The 25250-nt window shown below is 47.7% G+C and overlaps 1 protein-coding gene across 4 annotated transcripts in view; it reads right to left on the bottom strand.

Moving 5' to 3' along the window:
* Positions 1 to 25250, bottom strand: part of LOC116949578 (glutamate receptor ionotropic, NMDA 2C-like) — a 123420-nt gene that overhangs the window by 78974 nt on the left and 19196 nt on the right. For 3 of the 4 annotated variants that reach the window (XM_032967027.2, XM_032967029.2, XM_032967028.2), the window contains exon 2: positions 22050 to 22648. In XM_032967027.2, the coding sequence (XP_032822918.2) occupies positions 22050 to 22648 (599 nt within the window). Of the gene's footprint in view, positions 1 to 22049; positions 22649 to 23838; positions 24719 to 25250 lie in introns of those variants that run through there. The other variant, XM_032967030.2, reaches the window with a different exon arrangement.

Raw genomic sequence — 25250 nt, 5'->3', positions numbered from 1 at the left:
CTGTGTACCGTTTGTGGAAATAAACAAATTCCACACACAAGGATCAACACATGTTTTAAATGACTTAGATGGAGATGGACATGCATTGGCGATGTCAATTATATATATAAAATAGATTTCGTTAACTAATGTTTCAACACGACTGCAGATATTCACATTACAAAGCTGGGGGACTTTGACCCTGAGTATTAAAAAAAAACACTAATCCGTTATTTATCTAGGAAAGCCTCACAGGGCATCAGTTAGGGAAGTCTGTACAATTCCGTGATGCATATCATTTAGCTTTTTCAAGGAAACCAAGGCCTCATTTATAGTCCTTTGTCCACTGCTGGACGAAGGCTCCCACTTGCTTTTTTATGGAGGTTGAGACATCACCAGGACCGATTAAGACATCACCAGGACCGGTTGCTCATAGCAGAATGCGCTAACCCTTGTGCCACCACACCCCTTACACCGATCAATTAAATAACTGATTGGTTGATTGATGTTTTAATAACCCAGATCCCGAAGAATTCTGGTGAACAGTGGAACGCAAACGTCCAGAAAAAAACGCCTCATTTGAGACCGACACATCGCAACCTCCTGGCCTTGACATTCCTCCTCAAAGACACCGGTGGTGCAACCATCAGCTGCATCCGAACATCGACAGTAGGTCGCTGCGCACGTCTCCTTCATGAATGGGAAATTAGAGCCACAGCCACAGTAGTCCGACTGTGGCCATGCAACCCAAACCATGGACCATATAGTGAACCTATTGTAGTCTGCGATTCCTCAATGGAGGATGAGTCAGCAAAACTGCACAAACTCTGTCCTGAGACTCTCTCGTGGCCAGCAGACAGCGACATTGGCATAAATGCGTGAACGCATTGCTGCCAATTAATTGATTTTACGTAGCAGCCTTATACGTAGCCCTGCAATGTGGGAATCTCACGTGCATCGCCGTGTCTGCGTGATCCATGACCCCCAGACCACCACCAGCAGCAGCAGCAGAGCGCCGGATTGCGACAGAACTCGTGCTGCCATCTCGGTAAGAGACCAACGCGGCCACTTTGAATGCGCACCTCTTCAGATGCGGCGTCAGCGTTCCGAGCGGGGCTCACAAGGTGGTTTCAAGAGAACACCACGCAATCACTTTGAGAGGTTTAGCATTGTTTTTTTCCTGTATATATAATTATATATATGTGTTGCTCCTGCTGCTGCCTCAGCATTAAGAGTGACATCACGAAGGTGTCCTCAGCAAGAACAAGACGGCCCGCAAGCTTTGAAAGGGAGCATTTTTAGACACTGTCAGCAACCCTTTGTGAGCGGTGGATGGCCATTAAACATGTTGGCGACGGCGGGGGGACATGCGACGGTATTGATTTTGCTCATCTCAATGTTAATGGTCGCGTAAAGTGCCCCTGAGATTTCTTAAAGTAAAATCAGGGTCGTGAGTGACCGCCGGAAATACAAAAATGCCTGTCAGGCGCGTTTTCTGCGCTGCGGTTGCGTGTTTCTGTGCATGTGCACATTCAGTCCTGACCAGTGGCGTCGGTGAGATTGGAACGCGCTAGACGGTGATTGCGATGTACATCTATTCTCACTGACAGATGAGCTTTTATAACTGTTCATCATTGTCTTCGGCCTTTGGGAGATTGCCCCTTTGATGTCGCAGCTTGATGGAGAGTTCTCATTTCGCTATTGTTATTCCTGCCTTCACGACATTCTAAATCATAAAAAAAATTCAAACGTCGAGTTAAAATCTGCAATTGCCGTTTTAAAGGCTGCCAAATGGAAACAATTCTACGCTGAAAACAAGGACTTGGCCTATATCAAATGCAGAGCGTTCTTTCAATTGACCCGATAGACTTTCTGTGCATTTTGTGCATAAAAGTCTTCCATTGTACTCTCTCACCAAGAGACATATTTAAAAAAAAGGTCAGAGCCTCCCTGCTCAATTGCACATTGGAGCCAGGTTCATCTGCATTGGTGTCGCTGACCCAGTGCTGGAAAATTCACATTCCTATGGCCGGGATCCAGTTTCTCTTTTAGACCATCACAATTAACGTCCCAAATTGTCCTCCTCATTTCACTGAACCAGGAGGGATGTGTGGGCCGAGTCATTTCCCTACCATAATTTTAGCGCGCAGCCCTCTGATGGGATGTTCAGTCACTGACACCTGGCCAGATGGCGGTCGACAGGGAGGTTGTACGGTGCAGGCCAACCCAGCAACAAGAGACGGCTCCATATTCGTACCGTAAACATACATGAGCCGTAGCAGCCTGCGTTCGGCAGTGCCGCTCAAAACGCTGGCAAGCAGCATTCGTCTGCAAACTCAGCTGCAGTGCTTGGCAATGCCATTGTTTAGCCGGTTAGTGCCACCAAGCTCTGGCCAATTGGATAGGACCCTCAATGGTGATTTTGTTCCTCATTTTACACTGACGTAGTCATCATCATCATTATGTATACCTCGCCTCCCATGCAGTACGTCTAACGGTGCCAGAGCAAAGGGGTGTTTGAGATGGCTGCATGGTCTTAAAAATGATACCCTATTTCGAACCAACTGATGTATCAGGTTAAACTGACTGATAGTCAATTCCAAGTGATAGAAGCACCGGTAAGACAACCCGGCGACATCTCAAGGCACTCCTGAATAATTCTTCTGGAGGAATGTTGTCGCTTCACCACACACTTCAAAGTCACTGACGCCCTGCTCCAACGAGCACTGCAGAAGCACACAAATCCATTGGCAGTTCTGAGTCAGCGGTAAAAATTCGACTTTTCGAGGAACGGGTATCCAGTCTATCCGTTGGACAAAACCACAATTTACTTACCACAATATGGCAGTCATTCTATCAATCCTGGAGGTATGATGGGTTGGGTCAACCCCCAACCAGGAATTAAACTTACAACTTCATGATTTTGAGTTGAGAACTCTGCCAAGAGGACCATCCGCTAAGATGCAGTAGTCACAATAACAACTAACAAGCATCTGTCAATCTGGATAAATGCCTCCCATGCTATGTCAGTCACAGGGGTTGTTTGACCATACTTCACCAGACTGATGCAATAATAAGACACTTTGTTGAGCTATTATTTGTGGCCAGGTCGCTTCTGAAAAATAAGTTAATACATCAGTGGGCTTTGCCTTGTAGCATGGGGATGGTTTAGTGTTGTATTTGTATGCGTTTGGGTGATGTTTCCCTTTCTTGCACTCCTATCGTGTTGTTGTACTGTTTATTGTTGTAACGTTCTTACCCCGTGTCCCTACTGGACATCTGTGAAAAAAAGCTTCATAGCTCATCTGATTGCTCCAATATAAATACATATTCTAATTCTATATGATGACCAGGACCTACTCATACATCAGCCAGGGATCGAACTCAGGGCCGCCAGGTCCACCACTCAGCAGGCAATCCACCGTGCCACCGTTTCACCCGGTGTCGGTCATTTCGTCGAAAATACTCGGGTGTTTTTTTGTCAAAATATACAAAGATACAAATGCATTCTCTCGTTAATGAACGATTAAATGAGGAGGTGGTTCGGGCCTGGCATTCCGAGCCATGGAACGCACTGCCTGACGTCTGCATGCTTGTGACCTGTGCCAGGCCGAGAAACTCTCCTAAAACCAAACAAAAAACAAAACCTCAACACATTCTCCTTACACATGAATGTAATCCGTCTCTGTCGGTACACCGGCACAACCAGCACAGGAACGAGCGTGCCGTTGGGCCCCTTGTAATTACCTCACCATTGTCCTTTCGTTTGACTGATCAAACGCATTCATTTTAAATGTCATTAAGTGACGTGCAATTTTACTGCGGTGACCGGTCAGTTATTTCAAACGGGACCCACAGATAATTCACATTTCACAACGTGTGATGCGTGTCTTCTACTTGGCATTAAAACGCTCTACTGCTAACTGTAATAACCGGAGATACTGGTCGAATCAAACCTTTTTTTCATCATCATCGGCAGCAGCTTAATAATCACCAGCAGCAGTGAGATCCTCGTAGAACATTCTTCAATAATCAGCAGCAACATTAAAATAAGCGGCAGCATTATTACTGCAATCAGCGGCATCAAAATCAGCAGCAGCACTCGCAGTGGAATCTTCATCATAATCAGAAGCAGCAGCAGAATTATCACCATCTTCAGCATCTGCATGATCACACTCATGGCCTCTAAGCAATACGCCGAAGACAGCGTTTATACATGACACTTTGACCCATGCGACTCTCTTCGGCTCCATTTTTATCCGTAGCGATATATTAATGACAGGATGATTATAATGATAACCCAGTAACAAAACCATTTAGAAGTCCATTAACTCGCGGCTCTCTAAATCTGGTACCAGCAAAGCGTTTGGCAGCGGCTTCAGGTAGCGGAAGTCAGGAGAGCGAGCTGGGAGGGTAGAGTAACAGACGAACACACGGGGGTTATCCCTTATGTGTGTGTGTGAACCCCCTAAATCCCAGCTATGAAATTCCGAGTGCATTTTCACTCGCGCATATATCCACTAAATCGGTGGCAACCTTAATATTCGTCAGTCGGTCGAATGCCGACAGAGCCGACGCGGTTTTTAATGGGCACTCAGTTGCGCGGCGTAACGAGGCATTATGCAGAGCTGGCCAGGGGTTTTGACCCCAGCGCCTCATCCCATATTGGATTACATCGCCACAAGTTTGACCAATTTTCACGACCTTGTGCAATAAATGTGTCCCGCGGCTCAAATCTTTCCGTGACCACCCTGATCCGAGGCTACCGCCAGAGGCCCTACCAATGCGTTTGGCAATCCGTATATAAAAAAAGAAGCCATTGCCGATATCAAGTGGCGTAACAAAGCCCCACGTCCACAAGTCACTGATTATAGCCAAAGCGGGCATCAATGGTAGGCCTCTGCAAAGTAACAATGGTCACATTATTTATCGTGCACGTATTTATCTGGTTTGACGCGGCAACACTGTAAGATATGTTTGCTGTGGGGGGGTTCTTTCTTTATTTCCTCTCGCTTTTGCCCTCGCCACCAATCAATGTGCCGCATACTTGCCGCGTGCACGGACATCGGTGGGAGGGCGAACGATGGAGCGCGCTGGCGCTCCCGGCAGCGCTCTCGCAAGCGGCCGGCGCACCGCCAAGACACCGCTCGTATGCGAGTCAATCAGAATCGGAATCTGTATTCACACTGCAGGAGGAATCCGATGAGCTATGAAGCTCTTTTTCTCACAGATTGTCCAGAAAGGGGCACCGGTTCAGGACGTTACAACAACAAACGATACGACAACACAATAGGAGTGCAAAGTATAGGAAAGGTAACAAATCACTTTAAAAAATATCCAGATTAAACTAGACAATGTTTTTTTTGTCTTACCAGGTAAAGCCCAGTGAGCTAGCAGCTTATTTTCCCAAGGGACTTGGCCACAAATGATAGCTCAACAAAATGGCTCATTACGTGCAAATATGGAACAGCAAAATAATCTAAATAATCTAAATGCATGTTTCGTTATGTGTATGCAGCAGTACATCCCACAGCTCGCACTGCTGTTGGCGGGCAGGCCTCGTGTGTGTGTGCGTGTGTGTGTGCGTGTGTCCGGGGGTCCGGTGGACTGGTTCTGGCTCCTGCCACCATGAGGGGTGGACAGTCCTCTACTCGGGGCAGCAGACTGCCAAACAACAGGGTGTGGCTCTTCTTGTAACAAAAGAATGAAGGGGGCGTGGGAGCGTGGTGGTGAGGTGTGGGAAGCTGTAAGCCCCAGGCTACTTTGGGCTCGCCTTCCCATCAACCAGAGGCGAGGAGTGGTGGTCGTGGTTACGTTTGCCCCCACCGAAGACGAACTTCCGTGGAGGGATGCAGGCAAAGCCGATGAGTCAGATGCCTTCTATGACCTCCTGTCACAGGTGCTGGCTAAAGTGGCCCCTCGGGGTAGAGTCATCTTGTTGGGTGACTTCAATGCCCGAGTTGGTCATGATGCTGGCACTTGGTCTGGAGTGATTGGAGGGCATGGGCCAGATCAGCTCAATAACAACGGTAGGAGGCTGCTAGATTTTTGTGCAGCCCATGGGCTTGTAATTACCAACACGCTGTTCCGGCATCGGCGCATCCACACAACATCATGGATGCATGCCGGGTCCAAGCAAGAACATCTGCTGGACTACATAGTGACGGACCAGCAGATGCGAGCCCATGTCCTTGACACTAGAACCTACCGTGGAGCTGATCTGCCCTCTGACCATTGACTTGTCATCTGTAAGATGCGCCTGCCATTCTTCCACTCCGGTGGTGGGTGTACACCCAGGACCCCATTCCAACTTAAAGTGGCCTGGTCTCAGATATCTGATGAAAGTTGCAAGCGAGAATTTCATCATCGCTTGCGGCTGGGGTTTGCATCGTCCCCCACTCCTCCTGATGTCGAGGGTAAATGGGCGAGGTTTAGGACTGTGACTCATGCAGCTGCATTGGCTGCTTGGGTACGCAGGCCAGACCTCCCCAGAGACCCTGGCTGACAGAGGAGGTGTTCAGGATAGTTGAGAAAAGTGACAGGCCCACTGTTATCGGCAACAGAATCCCAAGTCAGAGAATGAGGATGCTTACCGCAGCCTTCGCTCGGAGGTTCAGAGAGCCATGATGTGCTGCAAGGATAGGTGGTGGTCGCGGGTTGCTGACGAGATGGAGTCTGCCTCAGTGGCCCGCGATCACAAATCTCTATTTAACTCCATCAAAAAAGTAACCTGCAGCGCCACACCTATCACCATCATTAGGGTAAAAAACGGTGATCCAATCTCCGACTCCCAGGAACAGGTTTGCAGATTTGCTGAGCATTTCTGTGAGGTCCTGGGGGAGGCGAAATCCCTCAGCCAGGAAAACATCGTGGCACAAAGTGGGGATGACCCTGCTGAGGCTGCGGTGCCTCAAATATTGGAAGAAGTCACCCCCTGTGAGTGGCTGGCTGAAGTGCCATCTGTTGAGGAAGTACTGAAGGCGATCCAGAGTCTGAGACCAGGAAAGGCAGCGGGCAGAGATGATCTCCCAAGCGAAATGCTGAGGGAGGGTGGCGTTTGTGCACAGACTGCCCTATATGACATCATAACAACAGTCTGGACCACTGGATGGGTTCCGCAGGATTGGAAGGATGCCCTGGTGGTCCCCCTCTTTAAGAAGGGGGACCGCACAGACTGTAACAACTACACGGGCATCTCACTCCTCAGTGTGCCGGGAAAGGTCGTGGCAAGGATTATTCAACATCGCCTTGCCAGGCACGCGGAGGAGAGGCTTGCGGAGCCCCAATGCGGTTTCAGGAAAGGGTGGTCCTGCACAGATGCCATATTTTCTGTCCGTCTGCTACAGCAGAGGTGTAGGGAATTCCAGCAAGACCTACATCTCTGCTTTATTGACCTGGTCAAGGCCTATGATACCATCATTAGGCCTGGGCTCTGGGTTGTTCCTCGTGCTTTTTGAGTACCTGACCCTCTGCTCACGATCATTAAGGACCTTCATGATGGTGAGCGGGCCCGGGTAAAACTACGTGGCCGGGAGTGCGAGCCATTCCCTGTACACCTTGGGGTGCGACAGGGATGTCCTCTGACTCCCACATTATTTAACATCTATTTTGACCACGTAGTTCATGAAGCCTTCAATAGCTGTCCCGGGGGAATCTCCATATGGTACAGATATAATGGGAAGCTGATCGATGCCAAGGGATGGCTCCCTATTGCTCAACCACGTTATGTATGCTGATGATTTGGTAATAGCTGCTCATTCAGAGGAGGAGTTGGAGACGCTGCTGCTGAGACTGGAGCGTGCCACGAAGAGATGGGGCCTTACCATCAGCCCCACCAAAACTAAGCACCTGCCTGGGTATGTTGTACCATCGGACACTCCACCCCCACAACTCCCAATCGGTGATGGGGCAGTTGTGGAGAGAGTGGAGAGTTTCCCATACCTGGGCAGTGTGCTTATGGCCGGCTCCAGTTTAACAGCAGAGGTCTCACTCCGAATCAGTCGAGCGGCAATATCTTTTCATCGGTTGCGTAACGCTGTGTGGAAGCTACCGGTCTGTCGCTCCACTCTAAGCTTCAGGTCTTCTCGGCCACGGTCATTCCCTCCCTTCTCTACACTTGCGAAACGTGGACCCCACCTAATGGAGCATCTTCGCCGGTTAGAAACATTTAGGCTGGCCTGCCTACGATCCATCCTGGGTTTAACCAGACTGGATTGTGTGAGGAGCTCACAAATCCTTGAAAGATCTGGGCAAGGTCCCATCGGTGAGCTTCTCCGGCAGGCAAGGCTGCGTTGGCTGGGTCATGTAGCCCGCATGCCCAGCCACCGCATGCCGAAACAGCTTTTGTTCGGCCAGATCGAGGGGGCTAAACGGGCCTGGCACGGGCTAGAGAAGAGATGGAGTGATGTGGTACAGGAGGACGTGGAGCTGAGTGGACTTGCCGATGACTGGTACCAGCGGTGTCAAGATCGGCCTCTGTGGAGGAGGCTCGTGAAGGACACTACTGGGCAGTTGGAGGCAGTCGCCCTCCAACAACAACGGAGGGCGGAGGAGTGACACAACAACGAGCGGAGCGCCGGGTGACTAGGGCACAGCAGGTTGGCACAGTAGGGGGTACAGTTGGTGCATCAGCCAGTCATCTCAGTCAGTCAACCCGTGGCACCTGGGTCTGTCCCGTGACCTCCTGCCAACGGGCGTTCGACACTTCACGTGGCCTCAAGGTGCACATGGCCTGGCACAAACGTCGTGGTGACGTCACCGCCACTTAGTGGCGAATGGCGGTTGTTGTTGTTGTGTGTGTGCGTGGCTTGCTAGGCACGCTGAGGAGAGGCTTGCAGAGCCCCAATTCGGTTTCAGGAAAGGGCGGTCCTGCACAGATGCCATATTTTCTGTCCATCTGCTACAGCAGAGGTGCAGGGAATTCCACCAAGCCCTACATCTCTGCTTTATTGACCTGGTCAAGGCCTATGAGACCATCAGTACGCCTGGCCTCTGGGTTGGCCGGGAGTCAGAGCCATTCCCTGTACACCTTGGGGTGCGACAGGGATGTCCTCTGGCTCCAACATTATTTAACATCTATTTCGACCACGTCGTTCATGAAGCCTTCAGTAGCTGTACCGGAGGAATTTCCATCTGGTAAAGATACAATGGGAGGCTGATCGATGCCCGGGTATGGTCAAGGGATGGCTCCCTATTGGTCAACCACGTTATGTATGCCGACGACCTAGTAATTGCAGCTCACTCAGAGGAGTTGGAGGCGCTGCTGCTAAACGTGGAGCTTGCTAGTAAGAGGTGGGGCCTTACCATCAGCCCCACCAAAACTAAGCACCTGCCAGGGTATTTTGTACCATCGGACACTCCACCCCCACAACTCCCAATTGGTGATGGGGCAGTTGTGGAGAGAGTGGAGAGTTTCCCATGTCTGGGCAGTGTGCTTATAACCGGCTCCGGTTTAACAGCAGAGGTCTCACTCCGAATCAGTCGAGCGGCAATATCTCTTTTCATCGGTTGCGTAACGCTGTTTGGAAACTACCTGTTGCATCAGCCAGTCATCTCAGTCAGTCGACCCTTGGCATCTGGTTCTGCCCCGTGACCTCCTGCCAGTGGGCGTTCGACACATCACGTGGCCTCAAGGTGCAAATAGCCTGGCACATGCGTCGTGGTGACGTCACCGCCACTTAGTGGTGAATGGCGGTTGTTGTTGTAGTTGTTATTGTTGTTGTTGTTGTGTGCGAGTTTGTGTTGAACGTGGCTTTCTTTCTCTGCGCCTACACTGTTCAAGCAGCCCGAGCTCGTCCGTGAAGAGGCTGCGGGATATGGGCCGCTTCAGAACGATAAATGAACGCTGACTTTGAGCTGCGCGACACCTGACAATTACATTTTTGACACGCATGGTGTGAGATTCTCACTCGGGCGCACGCTTCCACATGCAAGTGCACGGCGTGCGTGTACACGGCAAGCACTTCCTCTGTGGCAGTGCTGACGGAGGAGCCGTCTCAGATTCCTGCAGTTGTTGTTTGTCACATTGGATGGAAGGTCAATGGCTTGCAACCCCAACTCCCTCTCTCTTTTCACCTCGTTCAAACACGCACTGGTGTACACTCTCTTGGCATTCGCTGCTTCATTCCTATTCGTGACTCGCAGATGGCAGTGAGGCAGAGGTCGCCAAACTCTGAGATCTCTGCACTAACTATTATCACATGCTCTCCAGGTCCGGGGGTGTTGTGAGTAACGTATACGCGTCTCTTCCTTGTGAAGTGTCTTCATTCACATTATTCTACAGTGATCATCTGCATTTCCTCTTTATCCTGAAACCGTTATAAATCTCGAAACAAACTCCCCTTGGTCTAACCGTCCGCTCACGCGTGCAACCTTCCCCCCATTTTGTACGACACCTCGAGACAAGGTCACAAATGAGGCGCTCTGTGAATCCGAATTGTGTTGCATTGTCATGCAATTGTGTTGCATTGTGTTGCACTGTCGTACAGAGCCCCCACTCTGCAAGGTTAAATCGTGCCCCGTATGAAAAGGAAGCCTCGGCCAGCCCACCTTCACTGTCGTGAAGGAATGCGGCAACAACCGGGTGGTTATTTAGGTCATCCCGCAGCGCATTTGTCACGTGCCTTAAACGCAAATAAGGTGGCGTGTCTGTTTTGTGGGAAAAAAAAATATTTCATGGTCACGACCGTCCTGCGAGAGACCGTAAGCCGGCGTGCGTCCGTGTTTGCCGCCGGTTTTAGTTCGCCAAATTCCCGGGACAGCGACCGGGCCGGCTCGGCTCGAGATTGAGTCACGCACGGTGAGAGGCTCCGTGTGGAGTCGACGCGCGTCGCCGGCATCTGCTGAGAATGACGAAGTCTTTTTTGGAAGTGATTTTTTTGCTTACTTTTCGTCCACTTTGCACTCCCATCGTGTTTTTTTGTATTCGTTGTTGTTGTTGTCGTAACGTTCTGACTCTTGTGAACAAGCATCTGCCCATGTTGCCGGGATGCAAACAGAGCCAGAGCTCTGCTGCTGCTGCTGGAGATTGTGAGGTGAGCCTCTAAAGCCGCTCACAATGGTGCATCTACCATCTCCCATCAGCTGCAATTGAAATGTGATGTCGTTTCACAGCATTACCCATTGCAGGACAGCACAAGTTTTTGAGTGGGATGGGAGTGAACCGTAGAAAATACGACTGACTACCAGTAAATGCTTGGTTTCCCACAGAAGAGCAATTTTACTTTAATACAAACATCATCATCAGTGGCCATGTTTTATCCACTGCTCAATGAAGGCTTCTCCACTGCCGTCACCATCCCTCGTGGTCCCGTGATGCCACAATCCATGATGTCGGGCGTGTTCTCTCCTTTGGCTTCCGTTCCATCACCAGTCTCATCCATCAGGCATCATCCTTTTGAGCCATGCTGTGTCCTGTCCAACACCGCCGACGCTTCTTAACCAAGTCTCTCATTTGCATCTGTTTGTGTTTGCGTGCTGTTCCGTGCGTTCCTCGTGCTGTCTCTCAGTGTAATTACCAGCATGGCAAATCGCCACGCTTCATCGTGAGTGATGGTACCGTGGTCAGAGGACACGACTCGACTACCAATCAGAAGGTCGCAAGTTCAATCCCCAGTTGAGCTTTGACAAAGACCATCATCCCTCTGGGACCCATAACAATTGTGGGAAGAAAACAGCATGAAAAACACTCCGACTCCACATGCACAAGTCCGAAACCTTCTTGCTGTGCTGCACCCTTCCAACGGGAGTCTCGCACACACTTGTTTCATCTCCACGTGATCTGTCAACAACGGCCAGCTATTCCTTATGGCAGGCACATACATACTCTATAACCATACATCACTGGGTTACAGACTTGGCCATCATCCCTCCGGGGGTAAATAAAATATGTACCATTTTGCGGGGAAGTCAACAGTGAAGTCAAGCAAGCCCTTCTTGGACCCATTCGCTTAACCTTCAACAACGCGAGTTCAACCCCAATGAAGCTTGGAGAGCTGAACGGAGTTCAAAAGAACTCACAGACAAACACGGCCTTGTTGTGAAAGACCCAACGCAGAAGATCCCTGGGTTTGATCTTCCCCAAAGCTCATGGTCCACCCTAAACCGTTCCACTGCACAAATCATGGCAGATGCGGATACCTGATGCACAAATGTAAAACTAAAAACTCTCCAGTGAGCGACTGTGGTCATCACCGGTGTGCTGTCCTAGTAATGAATTGGCATGTTTGGTTTACGTGACAACCCTTACTAATTGTCTGTGTCGGGTGGTGGCGGGTATAACACATTTATATATACGCGATTTAACCCCCAAAAAAACCTACATTACAGAACAGACTGTACAATGTATAACGACGCCTTGCCCGATCCGCAAATACGAAGGAGACATCACAGCGATGCACTACTCCCGACGCGGCTCTCCAGCTTGACCACCTGAATGTGAAATTGTCATTGTAGTTCTGCATCGACATCATCAACCAATAGGAAGAGGAAGAAGAAGACTTCCCTCCCCGCCCGCTATATGAATGGGGAATTACCACTGCCAACTTCGAGCTGTTAACAAGAGATGAGCACCAATGCCTCGATGCTCATTGAGCCGAAAATCACTTTGACCTCTTCGGGTTTGCACCACCAACGCGCGCACCTTGAAAGCCAAAGAAGGACCGATTTTACCGCAGTGCTGTAACAACAAAGCGGTCCGTACTGCACATTCAGTAGACCGCTGTGTATGTTTATATCCGGCAATTAAAACAAGAGTCCCTAAAGAAAGCTTTGGAGATTCATCACAGCCATTAACAACATTCTGCTCGACTACTAGACAAATACTCTTTCCTCTCTCCCTGGCTTTAAGTCACGAGTGGACAGAATAAGTTAAAAAAAGAATTCAGTAATATATTTCGCGCACAAAAAATATATATAAATAGCATCGTTTCATATTATGCTTGGGAATACTGCACCGCAATATTCCAGAGTGGATGGCAGCCATTTCATTATGACTGCTGGTTCGAAATCCCAGGAGTGACAGCTGCCCATTTTTCAAATCTTGAATGCGCACCAGTGGGATAATTCAGTGCATGTATAATAAACGGAGTATGGTGCGCTTTGACAACGGCCAGCGATTCGCACTGCGGGCTCGGGGCGGATGGGCACACGTGCCCTAACAATTGCCGTGCACTTTCCCAGTCATGTATGGGCAGTGGTACTGTGGGCCCCATTGGAGAATGCGCTGCTGTGGCCGTCTGCAATGCTCTTCCTTCCGATATTACGAATCCACTGGAGCTATGCACTTTTAACATTGAATTTAAAACCTATTTCTTTAGAACCGATTTTTGCCTTTAGTTTGTTGTCCATCCCCCACACCTCTGATTAGCACGGTTGGCTATGTACGGTGGGAAAGAAGTTCAACATACTCTTTGGTTCTATTCGGTAAAGTCACGTAGGTAAAAAAATAAAACAACAAAAATCACGACGTTTTCGGCCACAACACAAGTGGCCTTCATCAGGTGAAGGGACCGTACTGTCACGAGGACAGCGTTGGAATGAAGACAGTCAAGCCCAGGTCGCGTCCTTTAAGCTGTGTGGGAGGAAACAAAACGCTTTGACAAAGGAATTAGCATAACATGCTCATAGAGTACCGGCACGGGGGGGGGGGGGGAGTTTACAAAGGTTGGTGTGAAGAGAAATAAGCTGCTGTGAAAGTTTGGTATATCACTACTTGGATAAATATACTGTACCATTAATGAATTAGTTTAATGTTTGGTATGATTTAGAACATCTTTCCAATGATTGCTTAATTTGAAACTATCTTCTTGGTTGAAATTGTGTCTGTGTTTGTGAATCTGAATTGCCTCGTGGATAAATCTCTGATGATAACCTGTGGGTTTGCAAAGGACCTTGGTATCGGAGAAAACTATACCGTGATCACCCACAGCGTTGTAACAGTGATCAGCTACGGCAGAAGAATTCGTTCTGCCGTGTTTCAAATCTGATGTGTGCTCGCGAATTCGGTCAGAGACATGTCGTTTCGTCTCCCCGATATAGCAGTCACCACAGGTGCAGCTAAATTTGTAAACCCCGGGGTACTGTAAGTCAGGAATGACATCCTTCACGGATGGGATCAGGTCACGGATTTTGTGTACTGTATTGAACAGGACCAGGATCTTGTGTTTGTTTAGAATTTTGGAGATCTTTTTAGTAACGCCTGCTATATATGGTAGTGTGATGGTTTTGATCGGAGTATCAAGTGGTTGTTTCTGTATGGAGGGAGAAACAGCTTGGCAGATGGTACGGTCAGAGTATCCGTTTCTCTTGAGGGCCAGGTGTACATGTTTTAATTCACTGGTCAGGTGGTGTTGGTCCGAAATGCAATGAGCCCTGTGGTATAACGTTTTGATGAGATAATTATTTTGAGCTGGGTGGTGGTGGGAATCAGGTTTCAAGTAGGAATCTGTGTGGGTGGGTTTCCTGTAGACAGAATGTCCCAACGAGCCATCAGACTTCCTCTCAAACAGAACATCTAAGAATGGTAGCTTGCCATCTTTCTCTATTTCCATGGTGAATCTGATGGAAGGGTGTCTGGAATTTATGTGGTCCAGGAAAAGGTTCAAAGCTGGGAGGCCATGTGGCCAAATGACGAAAGTGTCATCTACATATCTCTTCCACAGGGACGGTCTGAGGGTGGAAGTCTGGATGGCATCTGATTCAGCTTTCTCTATGAAAACATTGGCTATCACTGGTGATAAGGGAGAATCCATGGGGGTACCCTCATTTTGTTTGTGCTAATTCCTTTGTCAAAGCGTTTCCCTTCACACCAACATTTGTACATTTGTAAACTCCCCTCCCCCTCCCCCCGTGTCGGTACTCTATGAGCATTTTATGCTAATTCCTTTGTCAAAGCGTTTTGTTTCCTCCCACACAGCTTAAAGGACACGACCTGGGCTTGACTGTCTTCATTCCAACGCTGTCCTCGTGACAGTACGGTCCCTTCACCTGGTGAAGGCCACTTGTGTTGTGGCCGAAACGTCGTGATTTTTGTTGTTTTATTTTTTTATCTACGTGACTTTACCGAATAGAACCAAAAAGTATGGATCCTTGCAGTCACGAAAGCTTCAAATATAGAAGTTCAACATACATACATACGTAGAATAATTTTTGGGCGTGCCCCACTTTTAATTCATGAACTCGTGGGGGTATGGTGAGGAAAGAGATGTGGACAAGGTGCAATAAGATGAGAGAAGAGAGATAAAGATGAGACGGAGATGTGGTCAAATGAGAGACACGTGGACAAGAGATGGATGTGGGATGAGTCGAGTGATGTAGCGAAACGAGAGAGTTGTAGACAAGACATGTGTGTGCTGAGATGAGAAGATATATAAAGAACAGATTGAGATCAGAGTAGAAGAATTGGTTTACCCTTTCTGGCAATAAAACAGTTGTGTCAAGATGTTAAAACACCAAACATGTCAAGGAATCATGTCTGATTCATTGACATGACATGGATCCTTGGAAAAGGTTTCTGTTTGGTGTTTTAACGTCTTAACACCTGTTTTATTCTTGACTTAAAGCTTTCGTGACTGCAGGAATTCATAATCTTAGTGTCTTTCGGTAAAGTCACGTAGATAGGTTCAAAGAAAATGACAAAAAAAACCACGACGTTTCGATCGCAACACAAGCGGTCGACCGTAGTTTCTGTTATTTTCTTTGAACCTATCTACATGACTTTACCGAAAGACCAAAAGACTACTGTTTTATTGCCAGAAAGGGTAATACCAATTATTATATTTTTGAACTGGCAAGAAAGGTCCCATGATAGAGATCAGAAAGATTAACCATGCATTTATGTTAATTTGGCTTTTTTTTATTATTTTTGAACTGATATTTGGCAAATCCCTCAGTGTTTATGAATCTGGGGCTTAAGCCTTTGCTTAGTTTGCCTAGGCCGAGCACCGCTCCCTGATTTTGGGGAAGGAGCCAAGCCAGTGCGCGCTTCTGGTGTGGCAGAAACACTTTTTAAAATGCATTAATGTTGATTTGTTTAGCAGTCGACTCTCATAATTACCAGTTATCGTCCTCAAGAACACTACGCTTCGAGCATTAAGGCGTTACAGCACCCACGTGATTACTAAAGTATCTGTAGCAAGGGAATACATTGAACAATGCTGTTTGTATAATTAACTTCACCTGTACTTTTAAGTCTTCGAGAACTGAGCGATTTAAACCGTGCACTACCACCACCACCCTTGTTACGTCTCGAGATAATTTATCATAAATTAAAACTGTACTCGAGTTATGTCATCACCCCCTCTTCAATAAGCGCTGTGACAATGGTTCATCTTCCATTAATGGCCCTGAGTGGAAATTCCACTTTCCTATGATGAGCGGCCAGCCTCTCCATTGGAAATCACTGATGACTTCCAACAAGCTAATATTTATTTCATCAGTGAAGGGGAGACCAGCTTCAGATGCTGGGCAGATTGCAAACGACCGCAAGCGGGGAAGAGAATTTGATTGCCTAAGCCTGACTTGTACCACAATGACCCCTGTGGGTAAGGGACTGATGATGACGATGAGAGGTACGATGGGCTGAGTGAATCCTGAATGGGACTCGAACTCACAATCTTTCAATTGAGGGTCTACGTGTACATAATAATAGTGATTATAATAATTCCCAGCCCTTTGTCAATCCATTGCTGGGTAAAGGTCACGGGGTTGTTAGACAATACTTCACTACCCTGGTCAGTGAAGTGGTGGTTCAGATATCATTTGCCATATCTTAGCCCTGGCCTGGAACCATACTGAGTTTGCGAGGGTCTTACAGCCAAGTGAGCTAGCGACTGTGCCACTGCTTCCTGCTATGAATATGTATGCTATTTCATATGTAAAGTAACTTATTTTGTAGCTCAAGGAAAGTATACGTTTGGAGTGAAATTTGAACAACTGTGCTGCTTTAGAAACATAAATGTACGTTATTTAAATACCTGTATTCATGATTTCTCTAAAGCACTTGCAGCATTGAAAAGCACTTACGACTGATGGCAGGTGTGCAGTGAACTACCCAGATGTCATTCATTCGTTCATCGTCATAAAGGTAAGTCTTGCTTTCCTCCATTACTTAAATAATTACAAAGCGAGAAAAAATACAATAAGTGCAATGAAGAAGATGGAGCGACATCTGAACCTATCGAGTCAACATGTCTCCAACTCCACCGAGACTAGCTGTGTGAAATGTGAGTTTTATTCTTCACTCCATAAATGTTGAAATTTGAATGCACAATTGCCGTTAATCCTAAGCCGTTACATAAGGTGTTGGGCATACTTGAGATGCTCTCATTTCCAGGGCACTCGAGTCGGTGGGGCATGCAGTGGCAAGCGAAGAGAACAGTGCTTTGTCGGCACATTCAGCCGTCTTCCAAAGCACGAGCTTTGTTGTGGGCCTGCTGTGCATCTACATTCGGCAACGTCTCGTGAACCGACTGCGGCATATTTAACAGAACAATCACCACGCTCGTTAATTCATGGTTAAAGCGACGTGCGACTTTGCTTAATAGCCCCACGGGCAATTGGGGTCATTTCATTACGTATCATTTGCTTTGCCGAACACCGTGAGGAAATCTTAGCGAGAGGGACATTTATAAGAAAAGCAAAGCAAAAGATGCTGCTGTTAAAATTCGACCATCGTCCAAGCCATATCCATGGATATTTTTCCCCTGTATATCTACGTGCATACGTATGTACGAGTGCAACGGTAGTGACATTGGTTAGCGTGCTGCTCTATGAACCCAACGACCTTGAATTCAATGCCTGGCCACAGCTAACATCAGTGGGCAGTGATATTACAACTAGTCCTGCCCTCCCCCATTCACCAATGCACAGCGACCGGCGTGGTGAAGTATGGTGAAAACCCACCCATGCCACGACCCGACACGGTATGGGGAGACCTGCAACCATTAGCGGATTGAGAAAGGCAGAAAACTATTTGTATGTATGGTGTCTGGATCCAGGCAGTTAGCTGCAAATGCTTAATATGCACTGGACGGAATCACATTTGAGCATTACTAATGCAGAGGCGAGCAGCATCAGTAAGTCGTGCGGAGGGAACAAAAATAAAACCACTGCAAGACGGTGGCGTGATGCGCAGTGTTCGGCACTTCAAGTGCCACTTGTGCATGCTCCTCACGCCGACGCAGTATCCAGGCGACCGGACCGTGCTGCGTGATGCATCCACACGTGCACGCGCGCTATGATTTGCCCCACCTCGATTTAAATGGTGGATCGGGGGGGGGTGAGAGAAAACATCGCGAGATGCCGCTGATTGTGAATCAGCTGCGATGCGGCCGACGCTTGGTGTCACGAACGACACAACTCGTGTTGGATGAGTGCCTCCCTGTGATGGATCGTGATAATGATGATGAAGACGATGACGACGAGCAGGGCTTAATCTCCACTGGAGCTATCCGGGAGCTGAGCTCTGGAAAACAATTCCCTTCTTTTCATGGGTGGAAAGAAGTGGAGGGAGGGGGTCAGTAGGGTTGGGCGACCCCGAAAATATTCAATGAGAAATTCCATCGTGATGGTGATGAATAATGATGAAGATGATGACTGCGAATACTCTTTGAGCTTCACAACAGTGTGCAGCATGCAGATAAAGTAGCGTGGTGCTGCAGGAACAAAAATCCGCTGCCTTCCATGCCTCTTGTACAAGCACGCCCCGACAGCCACCATTCAACCCACGCCTTTCACCAAATACAGTGATTGCATTGAGAGCACCGTGGCCGGGTGATGGTGCTGCACCTTCAATGTTCCTCCCCCTCGTGAGCGCGCCCCGCGCTTGAGTCACAGCCAGGAGAAATCCACGGAGGCGCAGCGAGCCGCCTTAGCTAATAAAGAGTATTTAGCACACGAGCATTTAGCTAAGTTTGGGTTTCCCAGCAGTTGTCCTACATATTTTGAGTCGCAATAAACCTTACCAATTGGTTGTGTTGGGCGGTGGTGGGTTAAACACACATTTATATTGATGCGATAGAACCCCAAAAACCCCCTTTATTGTGAATAATATTGCACGTGTAACTGTTTGCCGTTTCTCAACGGATATTATGCGAACAATTAACAGGGCCCACTTGGCGGTCTCACATGCAGCGGTGTTTGTCGGCACCATCGGCATTGTTGAGAACGCTTCCTCAAATGGCATCGTCCGCTTAGGGGGCACTGTTAGGCGTGATACAAAAAAAAACACTAAACCAATTTTTTTATTTATTTTAATTAATCCCAATGCACTAAATTAGACAAAGCAAACGTCTACTGAGATTCATTCTATATGTTTTCAAGGCAAGGATGAACCGGGACTCTAGTAAGCTGGAGGGGAGATCACGAAGTCCAAGGTTGGCTTTTTAAAGGAGTGGTGCTTTAATTTGCCTCTGCACCAAGCCACAGACAATATGATTACCCTTTGTGTATCAGGACAGGTATCATATCACTGGGTTGATGTGGTGCAACAGTGGTTAGTGCAGTGTGCTGCGTTCCCGGCCACCTGAGTTGAACTTTGAGCCAAGGATAACAGCGGTGGCGAGTGACATCTTTACCAGTCCTGCCCCATCCCGCCACCCTCACTATTGTGGTCAAGTATGGTCAACCAACCCCTTTGACTGACACAGCATGGGGAAATTGTCATTCTCGCAGTGGACCGACAGAAGACAATACATTACTCCGATTCATTCCTTTTGTTGTCCTTCCCCGCACCTCCAATTAGCACGGTTGGCTACGTACTGTGCAAAAGAAGTTCAACATACATTGATGCATATTAAAAATTGCTGGCGTATGACTTTAAATTGTATGAGTTAGCTCTTTCGGTAAAGTCACGTTGAAGGGAAACAATAATATATATATAAAACAATAAAAATTCTCACGACGTTTCGACCATAACACAAACGGTCGTCATCAGGTGTGTCGGTCCGTATTAATTTATTAATTTTCAAACGTTTTATTTATTTATTTAAAAACGTCAGCGCCGCGCGCAGCGATTTGGCAGTTTATTTAGAAGGAGTAGTTCATCTATGTTCTGAAAAGAGGAGGGGGGAGACGAAAAATTAATGTTACCTGTCTGAAAGCCTCATGAACGAATCTCTCATGGTAGCCAGATGGCTTACAAAGAACCTCTGTCTTGGAAAAGTCAATGGCATGTGAGCCTACTGAATTATAACAATGATCTGCCACGACCGAGGTGTTGGTCCTACCGTGTTTAAGGTCTGCTTTGTGTTCACGAATGCGGTCTGAGACATGGCGTTTGGTTTCTCCAATGTAACTACTACCACAGAGGCAACTTAGTTTGTAGACACCAGGGTACTGTATGTCCGGAATCACATCTTTTACAGATGGAACCAGATCACGGATTTTATGTAATGTGTTGAAACGGACCTGGATCTTGTGTTTATTCAAGATTTTGGAGATCTTTTTTGTGATCCCCGCAATGTAGGGTAAAGTGATGGTTTTGAAAGGCTCCTCAAGTGGGTCCTTCTTCATGGTTTGAGTGATAGCTTTGCGGATTGTATAGTCGGAGTAACCATTAGCCTTAAGAGCTTGGTGTATGTGCTTGAGTTCACTGCCTATGTGTTCCTGGTCGGATATGCATTGGGCTCTATGATACAGAGTCTTGATGAGAGAATTCTTCTGTGATGAGAGATTCGTTCATGAGGCTATCCACATATACAAGCACAGAAACAATTTCAACCGAGAAGATGGATTCTGGCTTAGCAATCAATGGAAAGATTTGATAAACCATTTCAGGTCTTAATTGATTGTTCACGCTTATAGTGGCTTTCAGACAGCTAACATTAATTTTTCATCTCCCCCCTCCTCTTTTCAGAACATAGATGGACTAGTCCTTCTAAATAAACTGCCAAATCGCTGCGCATGGCGCTGACGTTTTTTATAAATAAATAAAAACGCCATTTAAAAATAAATAAATTAATGCAAACCGACACACCTGATTACGACCGTTTGTGTTATGGTCGAAACGTCGTGATAATTTTTTATTGTTATATATATTTTATTATTTTATTGTTTCCCTTCAACGTGACTTTACCGAAAGAGCCAAGAATATGAATTACTGCAGTCACGAAAGCTTTAAATCAAAATGTATGATTTAGATTTTACAAAATTACCAAATATATATTGCCTATTAGCAACTGCACAGGCTCTTCAACATTCATGCCACCTCTGACAGGATATGCAGTGGTCACACCAGAGAGAGAGAGAGATGAGCGGGCGTCTGTAGGAATATAACCATCAATACTTTAAATAGTACTGTGGTTCTTTTATAATCTTCACTAATCACTTAATTTCCCAGGTGCATAAAGGATGAAAAGAGAACTTGAATCTGAACATATTAGCATCGGACTTAGGGAAATCGTCACGGGCAAAGTAATCATTATGAGCAACCGCGGCAATTTTTGTAGAGCAAATGACAGTGATGGAATTAAAATGAAAGTGTTTGGTGAAATATGATTGGTCAACAGAGCACACAACCTCGGGTAGCCGTGCGACCTCTGCTTACGATCTGATTGGAAGTTGCTGTCGCAATTGCCCACTAGGTCGAGCCAATATCACATTGTCAGCTCGACCAGATTTGTCCATGATAGAAAACGGCACGCCAATCACAGGGCGCTGCGGTGGTGAGATGTTCACTACCTCGCCTGGTATACAGGAGGCGTGGGTTCGAGCCCGACCCTCAAGCCTGTATATTTGAGTTTGCATGTTCTCCCCGTGGTCGCGTGGGTTTTTCTCTGGGTCCTCCGGTTGTGCCCTCCACATTTAGAAGCATGCATTAAGAGTATTTGGCAGCTATACATTTCCACATGATAAGCCACTTCGTTGAGCTGTCATTTGTGGCCAGGTCGCTTCTGAAAAAAAGCTATACAGCTCAGTGGGCCTTACCTGGTAAATTAAAAATAGCTTATAGTTTAATAGTTTTAATTTACGTTATATTCAGTGGCAGGACCCTTCTATCACTATTGCCCGTGAAGCTTCGCGACCTTTCCACCGTGGCAACAGCGTCACGCAGAGCGCTCGCGCGTACTCACGCGTAGTACGTCTCCCACACGCTGGCGTTGACCACCGTGGTGTCGTCGCACGTCAGCTTGCTGTCGGGGACGTATCCCAGGTCGGTGAACATGTTGAACGCGGCCATGGCGATCACGGCCACCCCCTCCATGGCACGGTGCGGAAGGTTGCTCTGCCAGCCGTCGTACGTGATGGTGAGCAGGCCCACGGGGAACTGCGTCGGCACCTCGCTGGAGCCGCTGGGACGCAGGCCCGGCACGATCCACACGTAGCCAAAGCCCGTGAGGCCCACGTTCTCGGCAAGGCCGAACAGGTGCACGGCCTCCGCCTTGCTGCAGTAGAGCACGATGACCTGCGTCTGTACCTTGCGCAGCAGCGCCTTGGTCTTGATGTCGCTGTCGTCCTCGGACATGTCCAGCGTGAGGATGGACTCGAGCTCCCAGCCCACGAAGCTGTTCTCCACCGTGACGTGCAGGTGGTGGATGAAGTCCTGGTAGCCCGCGTAGTGCGTCGTGATGATAGAGAAGCTGTTCCAGTCGTACTCCTCCATGATGCGCATGATGACGCGCGACTGCTGCTGCACCGTGGCGCCAAACTGCAGGAAGATCGACTCCTCCTCCTGCCAGGCACAGAGGGGTTGGTGAGCCTTATTATTAGATGCTGCTAAAGGTGCAAATCTGCAATTGCTTGCCCGTGTCACTGCTGGTGGAAGGAACTCTGCTACAGGGAGCTCAAGAGGATTTTTTGGCATACTCTTCCATGCTGACCAGATGTCGTGGAAACGTTGGGAGCACCCAGACTTTTCAACGCCACATGTAAACTGCCATTCGACAAACTGCGATGTGCCCATCTATATCGCTCGGTGGACGGAGGCGGTGGAGGATTTAAGAGACTTTCCCCATCGATTCAGCTGCCACACCAGGAGCTCCAATGGAACTGGTGAGCTCTGGATTGCAAGTCCAGCGTGCTGATCATTACACCCACTGCCGCAACATCCTTTGCTTGCTATGGCTCTAGGAATATAATTTACAAAGGGAGGCAGTGGAAAAGCACCCAGAGGGTGGTGAACCACAGCCAAGGAGAAGACCTGAAGCCAGATCATGTGAAACTATGAGCAGAATCTTGGGAGTCGAAGATCAACTTTGCGACAACTGCAAGATCTATCAGAAAGAAGTGATTGCAAGACAAGGTAGCATCAATTGCATTATCCATGATGCCCATTTTTGGAGAACTGTAGCAAAGCGCCTCATTCTTATGTTGGAAGCTGTGGCTTCCAATTCTGACCAGAAGTCAACTCAGCTCGTCATCAGCATCTCTGCAGAGTTGATTTAAAAATGTAGTGTCATTGTGTAAAAAGTCAATGATGGTTGCCATGTGGCTATACTGGTCCGCATCATAATATTGTGGAATTACTGCTTCTAGCTGAGGAACCCCAACTGAGATGATAATCATTTGTATAAGCTCGAGCATTATTCAGACTTTTTTTTTATAACAGCACAAAATCAATACTCTGGTCTGCCGCCAATAAAAATAACTTTCGGGTGATTTAAAAGGATTACAAACTTTGTTTTGGGTCACGAATACCAGTCAGATCAACATGCCTTAACTGTGATGTGGCCGTCACACGAAATAAAATATTACTAAAGTACTGTTTCCTATAGCATATTAAACATGCTCGCTTGCAATAGGTGATATGGCATTATATATATTTTTTGCTGACAATACACCTCAGGTTCTGCACTCCTAATCGATAATAATAGCAATGCTGCTTATCACCCTGAAAGCCTAATGCCTCTGGGGGGCCCTCACCTTACGACCAAGGCCCCCCCATTGGGGCTGGATTTGACAGGAGCTTTATGCCAGCCCTGCCTCTCACTGCAGCGGGCGTCTCGTCGAGGTGGGGTGGGGGGAGGCCGAGTGGTGTGTACGAGGGCTCTGGGAAGAAAATAGGAAAAAAACTCCACCAATGCCCCTTCGCGAAATTGGAAGTTTAAATTAAATGTCCGTGCACCGGCACCAACGGCGCTGTAGCAATGCGAGTCTGGGATATTTAATGAGTTCCATTCTGCTCTGTCGGAGCGACACTTGGAGCTGGATCCTGCCGTGGCGATGTGCTCCTTGGTAATACGCTGCCCACGCTTGGAAGGGTGGAAGCGAAGGCTGACCGCACAGGAATGCACGATGGGATAAGAGCAGCAATCAAGCGGATGCGATGACTGAAATAAGTTTGAATACGCATTGTTATTTTTAATACTATTTAGAATGTGAAGGTGACCAACCCGCTCACGTTCCATTGACGGACGTGAGCCAATGTTGGAATTTCCACGTGGCCGTGACGGGGGGACTACATTCGTTAACGTCTCACAGAGTTGAAGAGATATCATCGACTCTGGAGGGATAATGACCTTTAGTCAACCCCCAGCCGGGATGTGAACTCACGTCCTGCCGAATGGCAGTCGAGCACAGTAGGTCGTGCAATATGAATGGTGACGCTGCTACAGCTGCCACGTACTCTCAGTCCATCGATCCCGTCAGCACCATCACCACCACCACCACTGTCGTTGTTCCCACCATGCAAGCTGTATTCATTTAATCGCTTAAACAACACGGCAATGTTTGAAAAACTAATGGTTTATGTTTGAGAGTGTAAATTATGAAATGTGTACTATTCTGCATAAAACTGCTGTATTGCGTAGAGCAGGGTAAGGTGCGACGTTGAGGTCAAATCGTGCACTTTACCCACAAGAGTGGTTGTGTGACTGCTTGAGTAGTGGCACAGGTCGGTGCACTGCGCGACAAACCCGCTGACCTGAGTTTGAGCCCCAGCCACGGCTAACATCAGTCGTGATATTTGGACCAGCTTTGCCCCCCCCCCTCACCACTCGCTAACCCACTCAGACTGACCAGTATGGTGAAGTATGGTCAAACAACCTCAATGATAAACATGGCAGTGGATTGACAAGTTATATGTGAGAATACATGGCCTATGGCATGTACAATAGCAATCAACTTCGCTCTCTTGAAACTGACTTTTTAAAAAGTTATACCTCCCTCTTTTCATGCAATCCCCCAGAGAGAAACAAACTAAACTGTGTTGACTAAAAACTAACAGAATAACTGTGCTCATTACGGTATTTATCTTTTCTGTAATGCCCATTTATGAAGGCCCTAAATAGCGTTGCTTGTTGTTACTTCAACGCCAAATTAACGATTATAAGCAT

This window comes from Petromyzon marinus, chromosome 37, assembly GCF_048934315.1.
Source record: "Petromyzon marinus isolate PM22_M1 ecotype Great Lakes invasive population chromosome 37, UKy_Petmar_22M1.pri1.0, whole genome shotgun sequence".
In the NCBI taxonomy this organism is placed as follows: domain Eukaryota; kingdom Metazoa; phylum Chordata; class Hyperoartia; order Petromyzontiformes; family Petromyzontidae; genus Petromyzon; species Petromyzon marinus.
The sequence above is the reverse complement of the archived record's forward strand: the minus strand, read 5'-3'. Positions and strand labels throughout refer to the sequence as shown.